The sequence below is a fragment of the Adiantum capillus-veneris genome, chromosome 24 (assembly GCF_014529385.1).
Source record: "Adiantum capillus-veneris isolate H3 chromosome 24, ASM1452938v2, whole genome shotgun sequence".
In the NCBI taxonomy this organism is placed as follows: Eukaryota; Viridiplantae; Streptophyta; class Polypodiopsida; order Polypodiales; family Pteridaceae; genus Adiantum; species Adiantum capillus-veneris.
Window position 1 is genome coordinate 185,274 of NC_140954.1, and position 25,365 is coordinate 210,638.

At 44.0% G+C, this 25,365-nt stretch overlaps 1 protein-coding gene across 1 annotated transcript; it reads left to right on the plus strand.

Annotated features, from left to right (window-relative positions):
- The first annotated feature begins 17,098 nt into the window (after positions 1 to 17,098).
- LOC147425805 (isoamylase 2, chloroplastic-like) lies at positions 17,099 to 18,221 on the plus strand. The gene is made up of 4 exons (XM_086498406.1): positions 17,099 to 17,211; positions 17,287 to 17,427; positions 17,665 to 17,751; positions 17,838 to 18,221. The coding sequence occupies exons 1-4, from the start codon at positions 17,114 to 17,116 to the stop codon at positions 17,899 to 17,901; spliced, it is 390 nt and encodes a 129-aa protein (XP_086354532.1). The 5' UTR covers positions 17,099 to 17,113; the 3' UTR covers positions 17,902 to 18,221.
- Positions 18,222 to 25,365: the final 7,144 nt, after the last annotated feature.

Consider the following 25,365-nt stretch of genomic DNA (forward strand, 5'->3'; position numbering starts at 1 on the left):
TGATAGAGCCAAAAGAAGACCCTTCTCCAAAAAACCTCATCGCGTTCTCTCCAGCCCAAAAAAAACCCTCTCATCTTCCCCTTTTTCAAGAACAAAAAAGCCTCCTTTTCTTTAACTTCCCAAGGGGGCAATGACGGCGCGCCTCCTTTTCTTTAACTTCCCAAGGGGCAACGACAGCGCCGTCGTTTCCCTCCTTCTTTATCCCCTTTTTCTAGAAAAGGGTTTCCACTTGTTTTCCTTATAAAATAATTCTAAATGCAAAACCTCCATGGCTCATCTTTGTTCCACTTTGCCAATTCTTCTTTTTTCCTTCCCACATTCTAACCATCTTTTACTTTTGAAGTTAGGCTACAATCAAGAGCTTTTCAAGCAAAGGTTTTGCATGTGGTCGGTGCTTCATGCGATTGGGTTTGCCAAACACCCATCACATCCATCCATTGGAATTCCATCCTACTGGTTTGAAACCATGAGAAATTTTCCAGCACTTCAATCTTTTTCGAGGCCATCAATTGAAACCGCCAGAAAATGGAAACATATTTGAGATCGCCTCCCATTGACCTTGGCATATCTAGCCACCCATGATCCGATCAACGAGCCATAAATTACGGCTAATTCCTCACATCATATGAAATTTTTTTGAGAACCTTAGCGAGCTCAACAAAACCCCTGTCGATGTGCCTACCACTGTCGCCCAGCGAGCCCACAACTGGCCCCCTTGAAAACTTCATCGACCCATAACTTGCAGATCTGAGCTCCAAATAGTGATCCGAAAAGACTGGCATGCTCCACAACTTGAGCTTTACACACCTGCTTGTGCATTCTAGCTCGGGCCAGCTGTCCCCATCTCGCGTGCCCATCGGGGATCCGCAAGACCTTCCAACTTTGAACTTGCACATCTTTCACACCGAACCTCCGTTTGACGAGCCATCTAGACGGGCCTCAAGAGTATCTTGAGCCCTACATTCCAAGGCACATTCCATACATTTGAACACTTTGGTATGCCATCCCAATTATCCCAATTAGAAGGCCCCTTGGCCTAAAAAACCACTTTAGACATACATTTTCGCTACCACTAGTTTTTCAAAGACTGACCCGCCTGCTTTAGCTTGTCGCCATGCACCTGCTAGCATCCATAGCACTGCTTGTCACGCTTCCTCTCATGGACCAACTTTGGCTACACCAATGTATAGAGATCATCAAATTTAGTATGCCCGCTCGATGTTATCTTTTCTTGGCAAGCCATGTTTAGGCTTAGCATAGCTTTCCAATAAGCCCATTAAAAAAAACATACCCCGATGGGGTTTGGTGGATTGCCACATCACCACTAACCGTATTATTTGTGATCATGTTAATTGTGATTATATGAATGTGATAAGAAATATAATGATCACAAGGAATTTTACACATGTTGCATGAATATTAAATCCTTGTTTCCAAAGCATAGGAAAGGGGAGATCCTGTGCAATGAGCATCCCCTTTTTGAGTTCCAACCATAGAAGCTCTAGGTGGCTCATTTCATGCATTTATTTGGGGGCAAGTGCACTAGCCATGTCCTTGCTCCCCACACTTGAACCACTTGTTTTCTTTGCAAAAATTCTCTAGCTCTTTAGGGAGAGTCTATTCTTACCTTTGCAGACTCCTTTCTTGTTATCTTTTTTCTTGTTGTTGCTTGAGTTGCCTTCAAACTAATTTTGAGATCTCTTTAGTCTCATTTGGTCCTTTAGTTTTCATGAGCTTAAAATTCCTCTTAGCCCTTGTTTAATTTGTGGAGCAACCATAATATGATGTATGACTCTAGAGATGATCTTGGCCTTTGAGAGTTGACATTACTAGCCGGAAAAACATGCCATATGGGTGGCCTCTACACCACACATATGTGAACATCCCCAAGAATCATCTCAAGGTAGGAGTGATCCTATAGGAGGAAGGGGAACCACCTAGCATAAGTGCGGCTAGGACACAAACATTCATGACCTACGGAAACAAAAGTGAAATGCCCTCTAGGTAATCAACATGAAATGGTGTATAATAGACATCCATATGTAAAGAACATGCCTCATCACTAGTCATTAGTGTGTGCACGAGAGAGGTATGTGACAAGCTCGTAACAGGGCACACTGACTGATGGGAAATCAAAATAAGAATGGATGAAACATCCCATAAGTCAGTGCCTTCAATCAAAATAGAGAATGGAGCTCAGAAATTTCAATGCTTCGGGGCCCGAGATCTCTGAACAGGCCACTGAGCAGGCCCTCCAGTGTTCTCTGGACAGCCCAACCTTTATTTGGGCAACCAACCAACTTATGTTGCCACAGTGCCTGGAAAACCTGTAACAAATGGTGTCGATGCTTTGCCTCACTCTTGGAGAAGATGATGATGTCCTCAAAGAAAGTGCCCACAAATGATCGGTACTCTCTAAAAATCCTATCCCTTATGCGGTTAAATGTAGTGGGAGCATTCGTGAGGCCGAAGGGCATCACCAAATATTCGTATTTAGGAAAATTCGTCCTAAAAGTTGTCTTGTAGACATCTCCGAGAGCAATTCGGATCTGATTATAACCACTCTTCATATCAATTCGTCTAAAACAAGAACCCTAAAGTTTGTCGAGTATATCATCAATCCTCGAAGAGGAAATATGTTCTTAATGGTGATTTTATTGAGAGCTCTATAGTCAATGCACATTCTCTGAGATCCATCTTTCTTCAATACCAGGAACACGGGCGAACAAAACGGTGAAGTACTAGGTTGGATGAGACCCTTCTCAAGAAGTTCTTTTACCTTGTTCATTTTTTCTTCATTTTGGGCTCGGCTAACTCCTTAAGGTGGCCGGTTCGGTGGTGTACTATAGGGTATCAAATCAATCTTGTGATCTTTGAGACGTGAAGGAAGTAACTCGCCTAGTAAGCCTTCAAACTTAAGAGAAACAGTCAGCGTGAGCTTGCAGAAATTCTTGTCGTTCCTTTTCGAGATTAGACATATTTGACCTTTGTTCATCATTCAGTTCTTTCAAGAAAATCGAGTAAACAAAATGACGGGATCTCATTAATTTGGAAACAGCCGAAGCCGATACAAGTGGGATGGACTCGCCTTTCAGTTTTACATCAAGTACAATCTCTCTACCCTTCTCGTTCTTCAAGATGGCCTTCCTTGCTCATAATCGACCACAACGCTGTTCGTCGAACCAAGGGATTCCTAGGAGGACGTCACACCCTTCCAAAGGCATGATGTAAAAGTCCTCGTGCCCTAAATACCCCTGGCTATGCAACCGAAGTTTGCCAATGACAGGTGTAATGGCAACATTCCGTCTGGGTGCCGCTAGAACAACGGTCCCCACACAGTCTGGTACCAGTCTTACTTTCATCTTTCCTTTTCTTCCGTGCTCTTGGCTGCTCTAGAACTCTCTGGCTTGCCTTCTGATTGACCTCTAGGCGCCTTGTGTGGGCATCGTGCCAACACATGCCCATGTTCTCCACATCCAAAACACTTTTCCGCTTTGAGATACGAAGCTCGGTCTTCCTCTGTCAATCGGAGACGTGTGTCTTTCTTTTTTTGAAACTTGCCTCTTCTTTTGTTATTGTTATTTAAAATTTTGTTTGGCCCTTGTTGTCAAGAGTTGATCAGTTAGATACGTAAGTGTACCCGCATGCATTGCAAACCCTTGCTTAGCATGTCCCTTGAGTTGTTGTATGGAGTCAGACTTATGCAATAAATAGTAATCTTGTATCTCTTTGGGTAGACCACAACAACATTGCTCAATCTATTGCTTAAAGGTGATATTTTTAAAAGAAGAGGCCGGTAGAAAAGTATCCCAAAATCTCTAGCAATAGATATCTAAAGTATCTTCCTTGGTCATCGAAAGATGATTCCAAGCAGTGACCACATCACGTTCGTACTCCTGAGTGAGCCACGAAGAAGTAAAAAGTCGCTTGAACTGCAGCCACTCTGTAGGTGCTTCCTTGGGCAACAATAGGGTGGACCACCATATCTGTGCATTTCCTTTCAGATAGGATGGTGCCCTCCAAAATAAGCTATGTCGAACCGTTGAATAAAGGCGAGAGCCTTATGAGTATTTCGAAAGCCCGAAAAAGTATCAAACTTCAAGGCTTTTCCACCTTTCTTGAAATCTTTGGTCTTCTTGCTCTTGCCCTCGAGAAAGTTATATTGGTTGGCTCTGTAAAAATGCTTCCTCTTGGAGTAAAACATCTGCTCATCGGAGTCCGAACTCTCACAAGAAGATGAATCCTCCTCAGAATTGTCTGAATACTTTCAAGATCTTCGGTGGGATGTGCTCTTAGCCTTCTTCTTGTTTTTCCGTATCTTTGGGTCTTTCTTCGTTTTTGCCCTTTCTGTCCTCATCATTGGAATCAGAGGAGGAAGAGCTATCGGAACTATCAGAAGAGGATGAGGATGAACTGGAAACACCCTCAAAGCGTACACACTTCTTTGTCTTTCGTGCAGTTGCAAAAGTAGACTTGTGACCCAAGTAGCCAGGGTAGTCTATGTCGATTGAGCTCTGATACCTCTGTAGTTGACTTGGACACCCTAAGTCGGAAATCTGACACGACACACAAAAAATACTTAGAAACACTTAACAAAACTTATCACAGTTAGAGAGAGACACACGACGCGATGTAGTCCTATGCCCAAAGGTATTGGCCCCAAAGTCTGGCGCCCCTTTCGGTATTTATTTTTATATCAATGCTTGAGCAAAGTACAATGTCCGAGGGTGCTCAGTGCTCCCAAGACAATCTCAGGAAGAGAGGCCCTAGCAATGAATTTATAGACCCATGGCCTTCCAGAAGCAGTTACATGAAAGTCTTCAAGACACTATTTTTTTTTAAATCCCTTGTGTCCCCCTAGGCCCCATTGGATGGAATCCCATAAGTTGGGACAACTTCTAAAAAGTCATTTCATCCATCAGTTGGACATGCCACTACATCATTTTGTGACAAAAATGTGTACCGTAGGTCTGCCTACTGCTTTGGCAGCAATTGAAGCTATTGTGCGTAGTGTCTTATGACACTGAGCCAAGCAGACAACGACCATACACCTACAATGAAACCTTTGCCAAGAAAATCAAAGAACTATGAAATAGAACACACTGATTGGGTATCACCTATTGTAGTAGTGCCAAAAAAGAATGGCAAACTCAGAGTGTGTGTGAACATCAAGAAGGTGAATGCAGCTACCATATGAGATAACTATCCTCTTCCTGTTACGGATCATGTGGTAGAACAAGTAGCTGAGAAAGAGGCTTATAGCTTCTTGGATGGATTCTTTGGTTATAATACAATAGCCATAGATCCCAAAGATCGACATAAAACGACTTTTGCCACAAAATGGGGAATTTTCGCTTAAAGGGTCATGCCTTTTGGACTGACCAATGCACCTGCAACATTCAAGCGGCTAATGAGCCATGCATTTAAGGAATATCTACGCAATATTCTAGAAGTTTACATGGATGATCTTTGTGTGCATTCTACAAAAAGAGAGAATCGGATAAGTGAAAATGGGCGAGAAAAAAAACACGTAAGAGCGGGCCGAGAGAGTGAGGCGTCGGGTATTGAGCGGCGCATGAGCAAGCAGGTGGGCAATGTGAGGGGTAGGCAGTAGGACCTGTGCGAAGGCCGTGGAGGCGGCCGGAAGGGGGCGGTAGGGAGGGAGGGAGGGGGGAACAGCGAGAAGGGGGGACAGCGTGAGGGGAGGTGAGAGGGTGGGAAGGAGGGGCAACGGTTCAGCGATCAAGGGGGACAGCGAGGTGAGGGGGAGGGGCAGCAAACAGCACGGGGGGGGAGGGGACAGGGTAGCGTGAAGGGAAGGAGAAAGGATAGCGCGAGGGGGAAGCAGGGGGCAGGAGCAGATTCAGCAAGCAGCGAGCTTCGTCTCTATATATCTTATGTGTCTCCACTACAAAACGCCCAAACTGGCATTGATCCCTAGACTCCATGGTTTGTCGTTGGGTGAATTATCTCTCTCATATATTTTCTCTCTACATTTGCAAACAAAGTGCTCGTGGGAGCAATGTCGAGAGAGGGGACCCTCGAACATTGTATGTGTTGAAGCATAATAATAAAGAAAGAGCGACAAGGGGTGTGAGTCTTTGGGGCCAGTACCTCTGGGCGTGAAACTCCAAGGTGCCGTGTAGTTTCTCTCTCAGTCTTGTGTAGTTCTTTTCTGTTTCTCTCATGTGTGTTGCATTAGATGATTGGCTTGGGGTGCCCAAGTCTATTACAGTGCTATTAAAGCCCAGACGATGCTTCTTCTACAAAGGATCCGATCCCTTTATTTGCAGCACCCTTGGACTAGTCGATGAATCTCGCCAAGAGGAAATTGTTGCACCCAACCACTCGGGCGATTCGGGAGAAGAGTATGGTTCGTCTCCACCCACAATTTATGGAAGAATGGAGATGCATCGTCAACAGCAGGTCGACAATTGTGCTCGACAGATGCTACGGTACTCCAACGATCCCCAATACGCAACATTTATGGCGAAGCATCCCTTTATGAGGTGCACTCTCGATGGCGTGCCGCCATCCGTCACCTCTCAAAGGTGCTTTAAAGAAGAAACCTACACCAGCGGTACCAACCCAAAGGGTGTACTCAAAGGATGAATTTGATGAAGCTGTAGAGCGACAAATCAATAGACTCTTGAAGACCAAGAGGCAGTCGTGGAAGAAGAGTTGAGAACCAGATATCCCGGCTACTTGGGTTGCAAGTCTACCTTTGAGGCCGTCAGTAAACCAAAGAAACGTGTTCGATTTGAGGATGATTCCAGTTTATCATCGTCCTCTTGTGACAGCTCGGAGAGTTCTTTCTCCTCTAACTCTAGTACTAGATGGGGACGATTCGAAAGAAGATTCAAAGAAGGTGACAAGGTTTTTCTTTGGATTCACCCAAAGAGAAGTAGCTTATCACTTGGAAAGTACAAGAAGCTTAGCCCACGTTATTGTGGTCCTTACGAAGTGATCAAGTGTATAGGAACCCAAGCTTACAAGTTGAAGTCCACGATCTATTTTATGTAAACTTATTAAAACCCTATATTCCCTCTGATGATCAACTCCTCAATGATGAACAAATGTCATGCCCACTCAAAACATCTTGGAGCTCCAACCATCTAGAATTTTGAGAGAAGATTTTTCAAACTAGAGTTCTCAGAGAACACCTTGTTCAATGACAGGACTATCCTAAAGAAGATACAACATGGGAAGAAGATTAAGCCACCTTAGAGAAGGACTTGTCTTACTTCTTCTCAAGATGAGGACATCTCGAATCCCTAATAAGTTGGGGAGATTATAACATACACATACTGCACTATCCATAAGCTCTTGGGTAGTAGAGACTCGCTTGGACAAACAATATTCTTGTAGCAGTGATGGCAGTCCAATTGTATAATGTTCACATTGGTCCCTCCAAGGGTATCAGCTTGAAGAAAGACACTCAAAGATAGACATCAAGGAACCTGTGGTTGTAGTCTTCCATGGTTTCCGTGGCAAGCATTTTCAGGTTACTTCATTCTGCCAGTAGTTGCACTTCAAATAACGATGTCATGTGACTCCAAGCAAAAATATCCTTGAAAGCTTGTGTCACAAGACTTGCACCACATGTCAATAGAAAAGAACAGACTCTGATACCGCTGTCACAAGACGAGCACCACGTGCCAATAGAAAGAACAGATTGAACAAACTTTTAGCACTTCAATAACCACTGAACTGAAAGAGAGAAACGACACGCGATACGGAGTGGCGAAATTCCACCCCAGAGAGTATTGGCCCCAAACCTTGGTGCTCGTTTTGGTATTTCTTTATATTGCAGCAACACAGTACAAGCCGGTACTCCAGACTTTACACCTTCTTCAGGAAGCATGCCAGAGTATGAGCCCTAACCTCATATTTAAAGGCCCTAGGCTCCAAAAGCAGTTTACAGCGAAAAGCCTTCAAACTCAAAAGCATCTGGTCAAAAGCAAAGCCAAAAAGCTGCCAGCGTGAATCACGGAAATCCATACAGCCTGCCATGTCATCATGCCATCGCAATTTTCGAAAATCTACCACGTCATCAGTTTTTGCGTGTGTGCGGGTCCTGCTTTATTTTAATCCTTTATGTCACTTGGGGCCCCATCAAACGGGGTCCCCATAAGTTGGTAGAACTTCTTCTTCTGTTACTTGTCCTTCTTAGGGTTTAGGCCCCTCAGCCAGTATCTGCAAGTTGGTTCCATTCTTTAGGGCTTTGACACGTCAACAGTTTGTTACAGCTTGTGTGACAAATTGCTGACATGTCGACCTACTAAAGAACTGAGCTTTCGGCCGAGGGGCCTAAACCCTAAGAAGAACAAGCAACAGAGGAAGTGTCACAGTGTGATGACGTGGTTGCCCGAGTGCAGAAAAACCCTAACCCTAATTTCTGCCAGAAACCCTAATTGCTGAAACCCTAATTCTGGAAACCCTAACCCTAAAACCTGCAAACCCTAATTTCTGCCAGAAACCCTAACCCTAACCCTAAGGCAGCAGACAAATTCCGAAAATTGCGCTGACATGATGACATGGCAGGCTGTACGGATTTCCGTAAATTACGTTGGCAGCTTTTGGCATTGCTTTTTGGACCATAAGCTTTTGAGTTTGAAAGTTTTTCATGTAAACTACTTTTTGGACCAGAAGCTTTTGAGTTTTAAAGGCTTTTTACTATAACTGCTTTTCAGGCCAAGGGCCTTTAAATATGAGGCTAGGGCTCATTCTCTGGCATGCTTCCTGGAGAAGGTGCAGAGTTTGGAGTACCGGCTTGTACTTTGATGATGCAATATAAAGAAATACCGAAAGGGGCGCCAAGGTTTGGGGCCAATACTCTCTGGGGTGGAATTCCGCCACTCCGTGTCGCGTGTCGTCTCTCTCTTTCAGTTCAGTTGTTATTGAAGTGCTAAAAGTCTGTTCAGTCTGTTCTTTTCTATTGGCACGTGGTGCCCGCATTTGTGACAGCTTGCCTAGTCCTTGGATCGTGTGGTTTTGGTAGCTATAGAACTTCACCAATGCATAGCATTGTCTATGAGAAAATTGACTGCTCGAGAGATCTTTGACTCTTTAGTGAAGCTATTGTAGGAAGTGTAAGGCTTTCTTTCTATCTCTCACTCCCGAAAAGCTGTAAAGTTTTACTATGGATCCACCATCCTTGAAGTCCTCGGGCTAATGCGTTGACAATCTAGGATGTGGATAATAGGGATATGCATACAGGCTCCAACCGTTATACCCAAGTGGCGGTGGGGGAGGTGGTGGCAAAGGCGGTTGCACTGTGTAGAAGTCAGATGATTGAACCATGTTCCTGCCTCGATCGGAATAGAAGACTGAGTGGGTTGTCGAGAGGAAGCCCTTGCACTTTCTGGTGTCGGAGGAGGAAAAGCCTGAGGCGATAGAGGTGGCAACGGTTACAAGCTTGGACACTCCAAGCGAGAAATCAATAGCAACACACGAACAGAAACTGCATAATCATTGAACTTATATAGGGAGAGAGAGAGAAGGAGAGTCGACATGGCACGGCGGAGTTCCGAACCAAGACACATTGGCCCCAAAGATTGACGCCCCTTTCGCTATTTCAATATTATTGCGCTTCTCAAAGTACAACTGCCAAAGGTCCAACTCTATCCGAGACTCTGCGTGTCACAAAGTGATGACGTGGCGGACAGCAAAAACCCTAATTTCTGCCAAAAACCCTAATTTCCAGAAATCGCAGAGGCTTTTTTTTCTTTTTTTCTTTTTTTCTTTTTAAAAAAAAATTTTTTTTTAATGATGAGCGACACGAATCTTGCTTTTTCTCTATGCAATGAGAAAGAGAGAGAATGCTTTTGCTTTCAAGTTTTTACTCTCTGTGAGCAGTTGCTTTTGATTTGAAGCTTTTAGGGCTCTGCTTTTGGGAATCCCTTGTAACCTTTAAATTAGTGGTGAGGGCCTCACTTCTCAGACCATCTGGACGCAAAGTCTAAGAGTGAATCCCGACCCACTCTCTTGTACTTTGAATTGATTAATACAAAAAGAAATACCGAAAGGGGCGCCAGTCTTTGGGGCCAATATGCTTCAGAGATACTTTTTTTTTATCTTTGAAGCATATGATCTCTGTGTCCCTTTCTCGTGGGGATCCACAGAGGTGACTTTCTTTCAGACATTGAAAGAGAAATTGACTACAGAACCAAATTTGACTTTGTCGGACTTGCAGAAGTCATTTGAAGTATTTTGTGATGCTTATGGTCGTAGTCTGGGTGCGGTCTTGATGCAAGAAGACCATGTCATTGCTTACGAGAGCCGATTGTTCTCTAGGCCGGAGATGATAGCACAGATTTATGAGAAAGAGCTTTTGGTGGTTATCCATGCTCTTACTCAGTTGCGGGATTACCTACTCGGAGCAGATTTTACTGTGTTTACAGACCATCAGAGTTTGCGCTACTTCTTGCCACAGAAGCAGCTTTCGGAAAAGCAGATGCGGTGGGCGAACATCTTGTCAGAGTTTCACTTCCAGATTGTCCATGTGCAGGGATAGAAGAATGTGGTGACAAATGCGTTGTCTCGGAAGCCATTGGTTCTGGCTATTTCCGCGATACATCATAGGAGCTTCGAGGATATGGTCGATCAGTATGCCACAGATACAGATTTTGCATATATTTTCACACGGATACGGGATGGGGAGACAGTAGCTGGATACTCCCTTCGAGAAGGCTACTTGATGAGAAAGACTATGTTGTGCGTTACATAGCCGTTGCGGGAAAAGGTTATGATACCACTGTCCACCTTTTACGGGTCACCGCGGCATTGCTACCATCATGAAGGGGTAGAGAGATACTTCTTTTGGCCGAGACTCAAAAAGGATGTGGAAGAGTTTGTGCGTAGTATGCCATAAGGTCAAGTTTGACAGGCATAAGGCACAAGAATTGTTACAGCCTTTACCCATACCCACCCGCCCTAGGGAAAATATTGAAATGGATTTCATTTTTGATCTCCCAAGAACACAGAATGATCACGATAATTTTCCGATTACATGGCACGTCTGAGAGGATTGTCTCCGACAGAGACCCCAGATTTATGAGTTTGTTTTGGAAGGCAATTTGGGAGAACATTGGCACGCAGTTGCAGTTCTCGTCATCGTTCCACTTGCAGACTGACGGGCAATTTGAGATTGCCAATTCAGTGATTTTAGATTTATTGAAGTCTTGTATCTCGGATCAGAAGACTCAATGGGAATAGAACTTACCTTTGGTGGAATTTGCCCACAATAACATGATACACTCTTCGACAGGGAAGACGCCATGTGAGATTGTTGAAAGTGTTGCGAAGGTTCCATCCTTCCTGAGCACGAAAGATTAGATATTTGAAGCGGATGAATATTCGCGAGATTTGGATACGGCTTTTGCCGAGGTTCGCGAGACTTTGCAGAAGTCTCAAGAACGACAAAAAAGGCAGCGGATCGCCATCGTCGCGACTTAAAACTGAAGGAGGTTGATTGGGTGCTCTTACTTTTGAGAAGGCACGCCTACGAAAGAAAAAGGGAAAGGAGAGGCTTTTTCCAAAGCTTAGTATGTGATACTACGAACCTTTCCAGATCACTGACAACATAAATTATGTCTCCTTCCGATTGAAACTGCCAGATACTTGGAGGATTCACAATGCATTGCATGTGAGTCTCTTGAAACCTGTTAAGGGTGATGTGCCTGATGATGGGGAGCCTGATGAGCAACCCGAAGTGGAAGAAAACGAGGAGATCCTTGTTCCTGAACAAATTTTGGCACATAACGATACGAAGAAAGGTAAAGTCCGAAGGCGGTTCTTGGTTAAGTTCAAGAACTTTCTTGCATTTGATGCGAAGTGGATGGAGGAGGAGGACCTAGCAGATACTCCTCGGATTGTGAAACTTTACCTCGATATTTTGGTTTAGCATAGTCTACTCCAAACGGAACCCAGAATTCAGCTTGGCCGGAGATCTGGTGCAGTGGGATGCACAAGAGGGAAGTCACTCCGCTCCCTTGTCAACAGATGCCTCGATTTTGATACTAAAGTCACTGATGTCTCTTTGAGCTTCAGGGATACCGATAGCTGACAGTATTCTGCTGGATGACTTTATGAAATGGAATTCCTGATTATGATACTGAGTTGTTCTTGACTTCTTGTGAGTGCAGGAACGGATAGACGAAATGACTGCAGCATTTTGGTCTACTTGATCTCGAATAGACATGGTTGCAATAGGGGTTAGTCAATTGGACATCGATGAGGGCCCGATCGGACCTAGATGTGATAGCTAGCTACATTGCCGATAAATCATGGTCTAAGATCCGAATGAATGTTGAATGTCATGTGATGTCCTGTGATGTTTGGTGATGTCGTGTGATGTGACTGTCGATTTTGTACATGTGCTAGATGTGTGTTCCTAGTACGTAGGTACTAACAGTCAGTGTCTGCTAAGACAGTTTATAGCTTTTGTCGGTTTTGCAAGCGTAATCGCGGTCGATTACAATGCTTTCAAGAGGGGGATATGTCACAAAGTGATGACGTGGCGGACAGCAGAAACCTAATTTCTGCCAAAAACCCTAAAATTCCTGCAAACCCTAATTTCTGCCAAAAACCCTAGTTTCCGGAAATCGCGGAGGCTTTTTTTTCTTTTCTTCTTTTTTGATTTTTTTTTTTTTTTTAGTGATGAGCGACGCGAATCTTGCTTTTTCTCTATGCAATGAGAAAGAGTCTCTAGAGAGAATGCTTTTGCTTTCAAGTTTTGACTCTCTGTGAGAGAGAGAGAGAGCAATTGCTTTTGATTTGAAGCTTTTGGGGCTCTGCTTTTGACATCCCTTGTAACCTTTAAATTAGTGGTGAGGGCCTCACTTCTCAGAACATCTGGACACAGAGTCTGAGAGTGAATCCCGACCCACTCTCTTGTACTTTGAATTGATTAATACAAAAAGAAATACCGAAAGGGGCGCCAGTCTTTGGGGCCAATATCTCTAGGCACGGAACTCCGCCGGGCCAGTGCAAATCTATTGTGATCTGTGAATTGTTTTGAAGTGGTTATTTGGTGCTGTTGTGATTGATTCTTGACTTGGAGTGTCCAAGTCTGTTACACTACGTCCAGATGCTCTCAGAAAGACTTGCCCTCTGAGCACTTATAAACGTACAAGGGTAGCTCAAAAGCAGAGCCCCAAAAGCATCTGCTCAAAAGCTCCACGCAAAAAAAATGGCCAAAAATCCAATAGCGCAAAACGCAAAAATCCATACAACTTGCCATGTCATCACTATAGCGTAAATCACGGAAGTCCGTACAATTGCCACATCAACATATCAGTGCGTTTTATGAAAATTAGTCTCAGATGTCAAGCATGTCATATTTTTGGGTTAGGCATCTCTGCTAGTGCTCAGAAGTTCTTTAAGTTGGTAGGGGTTAGGATTTCTAATCCCTAACCCCCCCTAGGCTCCTCGGCCCGTCTTCTGGGTTTAGTTCCTCTTGTCCTCTCAACCATTTCTCTTCCAGTTGGGCACGCCACATCATCATTTTGTGGCATTTCCCCCCCCTTGATCAAGAATTGTAATCGCCCTTGATCATGCCTGCAAAAACAGCTAAAAATCAGAAACTTTCTATGTACCCATGCACTAGACTCCACCAATCCAGCATTGCTACAAAGACATCACTCAATGATCAATCACAGGAGGGTCTTAGATACAAATCATGATCATTGTGACCTATTTAGCAATCACATCCAGATCGCGCTAATCTTTTCACGGATGTCTTGATCTGCTAAATCTTGTTACTATCAGATTCATATCCTTTCTTTTCACATTTCAAACAAGCAAACCATGCCCATGACCATCCCCACAAGACAGTACATCCACATAGCATGCAGTGCACAAAATCACACACTTAGTTCACACTGAGCACCGTGTTTTAATTATTCAATCTAGCCATCTCATTCCGTCCAAAACTCTTGATGCACCTAGATCACTATGCACCCATCTCATCCTTCCGGAACTCTTGATGTGCTCACCAGAGTATCCAGTCATCTCATCGAGATAAACATCTTGATGCACTAGAATCTCATCCAGTTCTCATTCACTTAGCCATCACATCCAGATTCTAGGCAATTTGTGACAAAGGAGTGGAGTGGCTTCCCTTGTGCAGTCGGCACCGCACCAGATTCAACCTGATGATCGGTAACTTTTGGCATAGACACTGCTAATAATCCAAAAGCTTCAAGGTACAGCTCTCTCTGAAGAGAATTTGTGATGTTTTCCTCCATCCACTTTACATCGAGGGCCAAAAAGTACCCAACACCAAATTATCCGGTGGACCTAGCTTACCTTTTTGTTCTTTTCATGTGCCCTGTGACCTATCGGTAGCCAACACCAAATTATCCGGTGGACCTAGCTTACCTTTTTGTTCTTTTCATGTGCCCTGTGACCTATCGGTAGCCCCGTTGCCTCCCTTGTCCACTAGCAGCTCAATGTGAATCTTTGGAATTCTATGATGAACTATTAGCTGATTCCCTTGCTTCATCGGAACCCTCGGATGCACTATCATGTGATCCTCTTTCTTTTTTGGAATCCTCCGATGAACTTGTATCTGGTTTCCTTGGTTTGTCGGAACCCTCGAATGCACTATCATCTGATTCCCTAACTTCTCCGGAATCTTGTGATGAACTTTCATCTGGCTCCCTTGGTTCTCTCTCTTCAGTCGAAGACTCTTGCCCTCTTGAGGTGGACACTGGCGTGTCTGTAGGAGAAGTCAATGAGTCGGCATGCATAGGAGAACCTTGTTTGGCATGTCCCATTAAGTCTTTTGAAAGCTCAAAGTCAACTGTTTTCTATGGCGCCCAAAAGTCAACATGTGAGATAAACCTCACCAATCTTGTAATTTGGGGCGGAAAAAGCGGCGGATTACGCAGACTGCCAAATTCTGCTCCAAGCATCCCATACCCGTCGGCCTCACTTCCTCAAGGTGACCTTGTGTACGCCTAGCTTGTTTTACAGGCTGATCATTGGATCTGTGCGAGTGAATGTTGTCATCCACAAACAAGACCATGTCCTCCTTTTATAAGCGACCAACCACACTAGCCGGGTTCACACTACGTCCCACCCACACTGATTCCGACAGTGCCATGGACTAGGTCCCCTCTCCTGTGACGACCTGCCTTAAGAGGAGTAATTGCCCTTGATTACGCGTGCAACACAAATAGTAAACAATAAACCAGCTCAATAGACACCGACTCCATGCATACATGCATTTGACTACTCAAACCATGCACTAGCACAAAGAATACTAGTCACTGAACAATCAACAATCATATTCACATCATCATTTGTCGAGATCTTAAGACACGAAATTGTAATCATTCATATTTCACCTTACATACTCAAACAAACACACATTTGCATTGTATATCAAGCAATCAGTTTTAAGGAATTCCAATTATAACATCAAATATCATAGCATTCACTATGCGTAGCACTCTTAGCACATCAGCACCCCCAGAATGTCAAAGACAAATTTCAATTTGGGGCAATTTGTGACAAAGAAGTCAAGTGGCTCCTCTCTTGTGCAGCACGCACTCCACTAGATTCAATTCATTGAATCGATGTGCACTTTTGGAATAGTCGTATTTAAACCAAAAGCCTCAAGGTAATGCTCTAGTATCTAAGGAGTATCTGCAATTCATCCACGTCGCATCAAGAACAGGGTAGTTCTTGAACTTGACCAAGTATTTCTGGACGAGTTTTCCCTTCATTCTTTTCTTGTGCGTTTGGGCCTGCTCAGGTATAAGAATCTCCTCGGTTTCTTCTACCTTTAGTTGCACCTATTGCTCCCTATCCTCAGGCGCCTCACCTTTGAAAGGTTGTAGCAGACTCGCATGAAAAGCATTGTGAATCCCTCCAAGTATCTAGCAACTTTTTCAGTCAAAGTATATATTGTTGATCTTCTTTAAAATTTAGAAAGGGCCACAATATCACATACTTAGCTTTGGGAAAAGCTTCTTCTTACTCTTCTTCTCTCTAAGTTGCCTTTTGAAACCTAAGGAGTACCCAGTCATCTTTCTTTAATGGCAAGTCACATCGATGCTTGTCTGCTGCTCTCTTATACCGTTCTTGAGACTTCTATAAAGCCTCCTTAACCTTGGCAAGAGGTGACGAGATCTTGTCCTTGGTGCACAAGATAGGGAGAACCTTCTTGCCATCCTCGACAATCTCAAAGGGTGCCTTCCACGTCTGAAGAGATTGGCATGGACCACCTTTCTAGGGAGAGAGAGTCCGTGATTGGCCAAACGAACGAAATGAACAGTTGCAACTATGACCCAAAAACCCTAACCCTAAAACTCGTCACCATTGAATGTTATACTTAATGAGAACCCCCCACACATTGCTTATAGGCGGTAACAACACGAAAAGAGTCGGTATCTTTTTGGAGAGCATTCTGTTGGCTTCACCAGGACCAGACATACATCTCTAATATTAGGCTACTGCTGCAGATATTGCATTTTACACACGATGGGTCTTGTGTACTAAAGTATGCTACCGACACCCCTGTAGCTGTTTGGGCACACCCATGTTGTGAGAGGGTGCATCAAAGCTGAGGCACATACTAGTCTTCAGGCAGGCGACTGTTTGTACCATATTTCCTGCAGGGAATCCGAAGGATTATTGTCAACACCTTGAAATAAAACAGGACAAAATATTTGATTTATTTCAAAAGGGGGAAAGAGGGGATGACACGTCATTGGCAGATGGGAAGAATGAGGTTTAGACACCCTATAAACTTATTTATTTTTCAGGCAAATGTGTTCCAATCTTGATTTGGTCTTTTTTCTGGCCCTTCTGATAATTGATAAACTCAGATCATTCCAATCTATTGTCATATGAAAGCATATATAGACAGCCTGGATGGGATTATGCACTCCCTTTGTTGTTCATAATAACTTGCATATCCATCTCTGTGCCAGTGCTTGCAGGCTTTAGTTGTTGCTTCTTGTCATATGCTCTGGTATGCTTGTTAAATATGATGGATATGCTTGTTGTTTATCACTTAGAAAACAGACGTAAAACACTCCATTCGCTTTAAGCTCTGGCAGAAGCTGTTTCACATGTCTAGATGCCTCTTACATAATCTAGGATGTTGGCTGGCATGCAGCGCAAGGATTTTGTTAGGCTCGAAAACATCCAATGGCATGGTGTCCAAATCAATGAACCTGACTGGGAAAATCTGGACAGGTAGTCTCCTTGCTTTTGTTTGCTTCGAGGTCGTTGATTCCCGATTTTGATTGTTATATTGACTATTTCACACAGCTCCTTCATTGCCGTAAGCCTCATCTCTGACAAGGCCAGTACAGAATGCCAAATTGCACTAGGAGACATCTACATAGGCTTCAACTCAGGAAATGTTTCAGTCATTGCCTCTCTTCCTGAACCTCCTACAGGCATGAGCTGGTATGCCACTTTCTCCTCTTCCTGTCTATTTGACCGGTGTTTGAGCAGTTTCAGCTCAGCAACTTAACTGTGGAAAAGAAACTATTCAATCCAACTTCGTGGTAAACTGCCCCAAATGATGAGATGCTTGCATAATTGTTCAATCTTTGTTTTTCCTATATTCTTCTAAAGCATTTGTGATCTCCACAACAGAACATGCAAGGATCACATTAGGTGCTGTCAATGTTATTCTTTCAGGCACCGAATTGCAGATACAAGCCTTCCGTTTCCTCAATATTTCCAAGAACATGGACTTTTTCTCAACTTTGCAGAAGGAGAAACAAGGTCAATTGTATTCAGATCTCTTTAGGCACTTGTGGTTTTTTATGTGTGTTTTGACATTCCGTATCCTGTTTCTATGTCCCACTCAGAACCTATCACATTCAACCCTACAGCTCCATCCTACTAGAAGCACGCACACTGGCAGAAATTTAGCAGATACAATGTTTGTTCTCTCCTGAACATGGAAGACCTTCATCAGCATTGTCGGATACTGCCACCCCAAAAAAATAAAGGAATAGTATCTTGTGTCAATGGGCAAGCTATATCTAGCTAACTGAAATATTCTGAAAAACAGTTTTTCTAGATTGCCACTTTCATTCTTGTTCAGCTTTGGAACGTAAGCAAGCAAGCTCATTGTTCTATGGGCTAGGCACTTGAAAATTGTGAGCGCAAGACTCATTCTGGCATGCTAAGAGCACAGCAGGATATTGGAGAAATGTTCCTTTGCAATCATCTTTGTGTTTGTATGCCAACACTGCCTTTTTAGCGTAATGTGTCTCATCACTCGAAAAGAAATCAAGTGTTCTTTTAACCATACGAATAGATGTATTCAATCAAGTGTCAACTTTTGTGTCTTGAACTAGATAGGCTTCTTTCTGATCATGTCTTGAGGTGTTTCTTCGATAAGCATGTAGGGCCAAACAGTTGTGCACAACACAAATGAAGGTGTCTGTATCTCTATTCTCTTTCTCTGCCCTGCTGCTGTTTTAGGATTCGCAAGCCCCCTTTGCCTGCCCTGCTGCTGCCACAATCATTGTTTTTGCAAACCTCTTGTCGTCAGAGAAGAAAACCGCCCCCTGTGCAAGGTTTTCCACCTGGACAGGTGGACGTTTGGTGGGGAGCGGGCCTCAAGAAGAGCTGGTAACGTCAATCTCAAAGGCGGCTTTCTTGTTGCCCACCCCACCAAGGCCAGGATCGAGGTCATGGGAGGAATGCAGGGCCAGTGGGGGAAGGGCTTCTGTCCATGACAGGGATGCTTTGTTTGCGACAGTGGGTGCATGCGTCCGTGTGGAATGATGATTTGGGCTGTTTCTGGTGTTGGAGAGTGGCCAATCTCCTTCAAGTTGGGGTAGGGACTACTCCATGTGGCAGATGTGGAAGACTCTGCGGCAACCCTTTTCGGGAGGAAGGGGAAATGGTTGTTTTACTGATGGGATCTGCTAGACTCTTTTTGCTGCCTTCTTCGCAGGCTTCGACCTTCGAGTTCGGAAGACATGTGGGGATGAGGTGACGGCTCTCTCCTCATGGTGGCGTCCCGCTCTAGAGCATTATTAGCGCGGGGGGAGAGAGGGAGAGAGAGAGACCTTGCAAGGCTCGAAGGGACGTGGGATATGTTGCCTAGCCAGTGCACTGCACATCTCCAATCGAGACCGACGAGCCTGCCTACCCCCTCCACCTTCCTCCTGTCGCCCATGTGTGCCTCCTACCAGCTCATGCAGACACCACATGAGCTCTCTTTGCTTAGCGCAGAGAGAGAGAGAGAGAGAGAGAGAGAGAGAGAGAGAGACCCATTGGTTTCCACACAGAGAGTGTTCAACAGCATCTTCTTTCTGTTTCCCTTGCCGCCACCTGGCTGGCATCATCTCCAGATTCTGCATTTTAACCATTTGTTCAAAATTGGCAGTGCGCACACTGGCACTACATTTGTAGAACCCAGAAGTCGGAGAATTCCACGGCATCACAAGCTGCCTTCGCCCACCGGCCATTGCCATCGCTGCTTATCACTCTAGTTTCCTATTGCCTTCAACGAAAGCTTCCCTTGCTCTTGTCTCTTCTTGCGCACACACACAGAGAGAGAGAGAGAGAGAGAGAGAGAGAGAGACCCATTGGTTCCCACAGAGAGAGTGTTCGACAGCATCTGGCTGGCATCATCTCCAGATTCTGCATTTTAACCATTTGTTCAAAATTGGCAGTGCGCAATGGCATTACATTTGTAAAACCCATAAGTTGGAGAATTCCGCGGCATCACAAGCTGCCTTCGCCGACCGGCCATTGCCATCGCTGCTTATCACTTTAGTTTCCTATTGCCTTCAACGGAAGCTTCCCTTGCTCGTCTCTTCTTGCACAGAGAGAGAGAGAGAGAGAGAGAGAGAGAGACCCTTTTCAACTTCTCGTTGCCCCCAAAACAACTCTCTCCTAACTAGCACTCTCTAGCGAATTGACCACGTAAGGCCCCTTCACAATGATTGCATCCCAAAAGGCTCTCAAATGGCAACCTTAGGATAACATCACCAAATGGTCACTTTTGAAAATGTGTATTATATTAGGCGATTTAATTGAAGAGGATTATTGATAATCTAAAATGTATAGTTTAATTTGTGCATGAGAGTGGAGTGAGAGGCTTTTAAATAGGTCCACATTGTAAATATAACATGTATATTATCAACTGAGTGCTTCGTCAGCCTCCATAATCGGAAGTGGTAGAAGCATCGAAGCATTGAAAAAGAGTATACATTAGTAAAAAGAACATAGAAGTGAAAGCTGCTGTGAGAGAGAGAGAGACAGAGCCGGCTTACTTTTGGCAAAACTACAGAGCTAGTTTCTGTCGAGATGTATGCAGCTATTTCAGTAGATAGTTGCTCTTTGTCTTCTTCATGCATCCACAATATGACATGAGCATGCAATGATCCTCTATTTTGGACCTCATATCTAACCAAGTGGTGTTGCAAACGACCCAACACACCTTTCACAAGTATATATTTGGACATAAGCTTTTGGAACTTAGAGTGGAAGGTGAGGGCGCATCCGATTGGACAGTCTGTCCAAGTGAAGAAGGCGTTCAACTGACGTGCAATTAGCTCGATCGCGTCAATCTCATGCCATCTTGTGTTTGTGACCTCATTGGCAGTGAAAGTCAAGAAGAAATTAGGCATTCCCTATTCGTGCACCATTGCTATCAAGTCCTTTAGGTTCTTGTGGTGCCACGAGCAGGAACCTGGCATGCTGGAAGGGGTGTTGTACTGAAGCACATGTCTCACAGCATCTTCGTCAGTTGCTGTACGATTGGCCCTCTTGTAGTTGTCAATGTCCCTTTGCAACAAGCTCACGTGTGTATTGTTGGCCAACATAAGTGCCTGCTTTAGTTGGTACATTATGAGCAGGTATGGCTTGTACAGGATGTAAACGGAGAACAGAGTCGATGCACATATCTTTACATATATACTAAAGTTGATTTTACCATCATATTGGCCTTTCCCAAAAGGGAACATGAATGGAAACGCTATTGTCTCTATTGTGATGTCGTTCTCGAAGCTTGATGCGGCAGGCATGCTGTTGGGCTTGAAAGTAACTGTTCTCTCAAGCAATTGTTGACGGCCACGGAGCTGCAAAGAAGCAAATTCTTAAGTATCACTAGCGGTGAATGCTCTTCTACTGGCTGGTTCAACGATGTTTTCAATGATACCAAACATCAAACTTGTGTCAAGTTGTGTCATCAATGCAAACGGTGCATTGTCTTGTTGTTGTTGAATGATCTTGCTCACACTATCTTGACTTAGTATGCAAAGGCCAAGCTTCTTATTCGGTCATTCAACCATCGACATGTACTTCTATAGTACGAAGTTGTTCTCAAGATTGAGTGCAAGTATGTTTGCCACTTGTGACGTAGCTAGATCTTGCTCTGTGAAGGTTGTTCTATGCTCTTTACTCCATGATAGCAGAGGGTTATCTAATATTGAACGTTTGTCTAGTGTACCTCGTGCAATTGTTGTCATTGTTGAGATGGCATTGACAGATATGTCAATGACGCTCAATAGCTGCATGTGAAGCTGATTTCTGTTCAATATTCTTCTTGTGTAGTCTGGAAGTAAGGACACACAATATCTGCGACGTGCACTTGAGTTCTCACAAGTGGAGCATTGCACCCATTGTGTTTTTATTTGTGTAGCCTCTAAGCTGGATACCAATAGACTGCTAGCACACATTGCAATAGATGTCTCGTCTGGAGCTCGAGTACAGTAAAAAGAGGCACTTCTTTGGATGAAAACTACACCACAAACAAAGCATATGCTTAAAGGTCTGAATATCGTTGCAACCTCTGAACTCCATCGATGTACTAAATTGACGATATCAATCCATGATTGTGAGTATGATAGAAATCTAGCCTTGTTCTTGATTGAAGTAAGATGTCTCACTTTCGATCTGCTGAGGTGTATCCTATGCTTTTGGTGATGGTCCATTGAAGGCTTAAGTCGGACTCAATCTTAATGATTCAAATGCGATGAGAATCTTGTGATGTTTACTTACTAGTCATGGCTAAGCAACGAACAATTCAAGCGGTTGAAACAACCATGTACCTGATGTTGGATTGTGTTGTTGTGGGGTTTCGAACTGAGAAGAGGCAAGCGATAGCTGATTTCCTGAATGTCCCTTGCAAAGAATAAGTACAAAGTGTTAGAAAAGTAATAGCACAATGTTGAAGGTTCTAAGAGTAATCTCATTATTTGTATGTGTTCTTTACCTCTTATGTTATAGAAAAAAAAAAAAACGTGCTAGTGTCCCTGCACGGGGGAGTCTGCACAGTCCTCCCTAATTTTTATAATACAAGGGAACGTGCCATTTCCACGGTAGCATGCAATTTTCAGTGTGTTCCTTTTTACTGTGTCCTCAGCGTTCAAGATTAAAATGTGGCACTTCTTACTCACCACACGTTGGAATATGTCGCTGTTGCAAATGTAGAGGAGATGTGTCCAAGTTTCTCTTGATCTGTTTGCAGTGAAACACGGTAAAGTTAGGCCATAAGTAGTTGCGTCTACAGAAATGAGTTGAGTAAGGTAGTTGAAGGTGGACATACACACAAAGCTGCTATGATTGCTACGTCGGGAAGGTGCAGAGGCTTTACTGCAGATGAAGGTCAATTCGAATATGGCGACGAGGCAAACAGTGACATTGTCGACCTTCTACTGTTGGAATGAATAAGGAGGAGCATGGCCTACAGAATCTATGATATTGAAGAATGCTCTCGCCATGTCGAGAAGGTAGGCTTTTTTTCTACGAGCGAGAAGGCCTAGTTATTATCGTGAACACTACTGCCATTCCTTCCAGTGAGACCCCTTTATCCTCAGCATGGACACCCCCTACTCGTGCATAATACCTCTCCCCTCCTAGACGCTGCACAAGGTGGACATGGTCTCAAAACATCAAATAAGTTATCCAAGCAAGATGCAATAGCAAGTAATGAAGATCTACAAGACAATTGGCAGCATTGTGAAGCAAGTAATCACCAAGCAAACAATTAGAGCTGATAAGAGGGATTTGCTAGTAGTGTTGTGCGTTGTGACTAGCCCTGGTCTGCTAACGCCATCTGTGTACTCAATGGCCCTTAAGGTCCTCCAACTATGCGTACCGATAGTATGTATTAGATCGTGTTGCATTAACGCTAGTACCACACCCTGCATCGTCGCCACAAACCCTGGAGCATTGAATTTTCGAGAGATGTATAGTGCAAAGTGGGACAATGTCTAAATATCCATATGCTTAAAGGTCTGAATATCATTGCAACGTCTGAACTCCATCGGTAGACTATATTGACGAATATCAATCCATGATTGTGAGCATGGTAGAAATCTAGCCTTCTTCTTCATTAAAGTGCGATGTCTCGCATTTGATTTTCTGAGGCAAACAGTGACATTGTCGACCTTCTACTACTGGAATGAATAGGGAGGAGCTTGGCCTATAGAATCTATGATATTGAAGAATGCTCTCGCCATGTTGACGAGGTAGGCTTTTTTTCTACGAGCGAGAAGGCCTGGTTATTATCGTGAACACTACTGCCATTCCTTCCAGTGAGACCCCCTACTCGTGCATAAGAACTCTCCCCTCCTAGACGTTTCACAAGGTGGACATGGTCTCAAAACATCAAATAAGATATCCAAGCAAGATGCACTAGTAAGTAATGAAGATCTACAGGACAATAGAGGAGATGTGTCCAAGGTTCTCTTGATCTGTTTGCTATGAAACATGGTAGAGTTAGACCATAACTAGTTGCACCTGCAGAAACAAGGTGAGTAAGGTAGTTGAAGCTGGACATACTGTTCAACTAGCCACTGGGTCTTGTTACACACAAAGATGCTATGATTGCTATGCGGGGAAGAGCAGAGGCTTTACTGCAAAACAAGGTCGATTCCAATATGCCGATGAGGCAAACAATGACAGTGCCGACCTTCTACTGCTGGAATGAATACGGAGAAGCTTGGCCTACAGAATCTATGATATTGAAGAATGGTCTCGCCATGTCGACGAGGCAGGCTTTTCTTCATGGCTCTTTTCTTTCATGTGAATAGGCATAAGGTGTCAGTACAACAGCTAGCTGGGCGTTGCCACTTCCAACACCATAGATGGGTGTTGCCACTCCCAACACCATAGATCAGAGAATGAGTGAAAGACAGAAGGGTCCGATGGTTCCGTTAAAGCTCTGCGCGAACAAGTACTTCTAACTTTTGTCTCCATTGCTTTCTCTTATATGACTTCATATGTGAGTAGGAGCTGCCAATTAACCTCCTAATAAGTTGCTTAAGCGTAGGGTAAACGCGCCTATTTTGGAGCACATAAGAAAAGCATGGAAAGAGAAGGGTAATTTCTAGACCCACATGCAGCAATGCTTGTTTGCTTCCTGCAGTACTAGCTACATAGAAGTCACAGTCTCGTGTAGCAATTACTCCTGTGAGTATGTGTGTGCGGAAATTTTAACGTGCTGCAATGAAGGCTTTGGTTGAAAGGAGGAGCGTCAAAAGATGCTACTGTGTGTGCGGCAATTTTAACGTGCTGCGATGATGGCTTTGGTTGAAAGGAGGAGCGTCAAAAGATGCTACTAGCTTCATAGCCTTCTCTCTCTCTCTCTCTCTCTCTCTCTCTCTCTCTCTCTCTCTCATACAGTGGCCAGAGACAAACCTGTAGACAAATCTCAAACCTGATTACTTCTAGAACCTACAAGCTGCTTGTGAGAAGATCGAATTGCTCCTACGAACTGCTTACTTCTTCTGGAACCTACGGACTGCTTGTGGAGAAGATCGAACTGCTTACTTCGTGCGAACTGCTTGTGCAGAAGATCGAATTTCTCGTGAGAGCTGCTTACTTCGTGCGAACTGCTTGTGGAGAAGATCGAATTGCTCGTGAGAGCAACGCAGAATGCTGTTTTTATTTTATTCACTTGGTAACTTCTGACGGCGTAGTTTTTACTTTGAGCTTATGAGCACTGGCATGTTGTGGTAGCTTATGACGGCGTAGTTTTGCAGTTTTAGCACAATCCGGCACAACAGTGGGCGTTGGTGGTGCAGTTCAACAAGAGGCAGCACAGGGCAGCATGAGGTAGCTTTACACAGTGGCTCTAGCGATGCAATAGGCGGAGTCTAGAAATTCTGCTTGTTATTTGTATGCTTTTCTGTGGTAATGACAGGCGTTTGATGGTGTTGTTTTTTTTTTAGAGCTTGTTGGGCTTTTGACGGCGCTATTTTTTTTTTTAGCTTTTGAGCAAGACGCACAGGCGTTTTTTTTAGAGTTTATGAGCGCTGCGCTGGAGCCACGCGGGCTGACGGGCCAAGGACTCTAGGAAATGCCCACTACGCTAACGAAGTAATAATCTCTTGAGCGCATGCAGAGTTTTTGATGAGTGATTGCTCC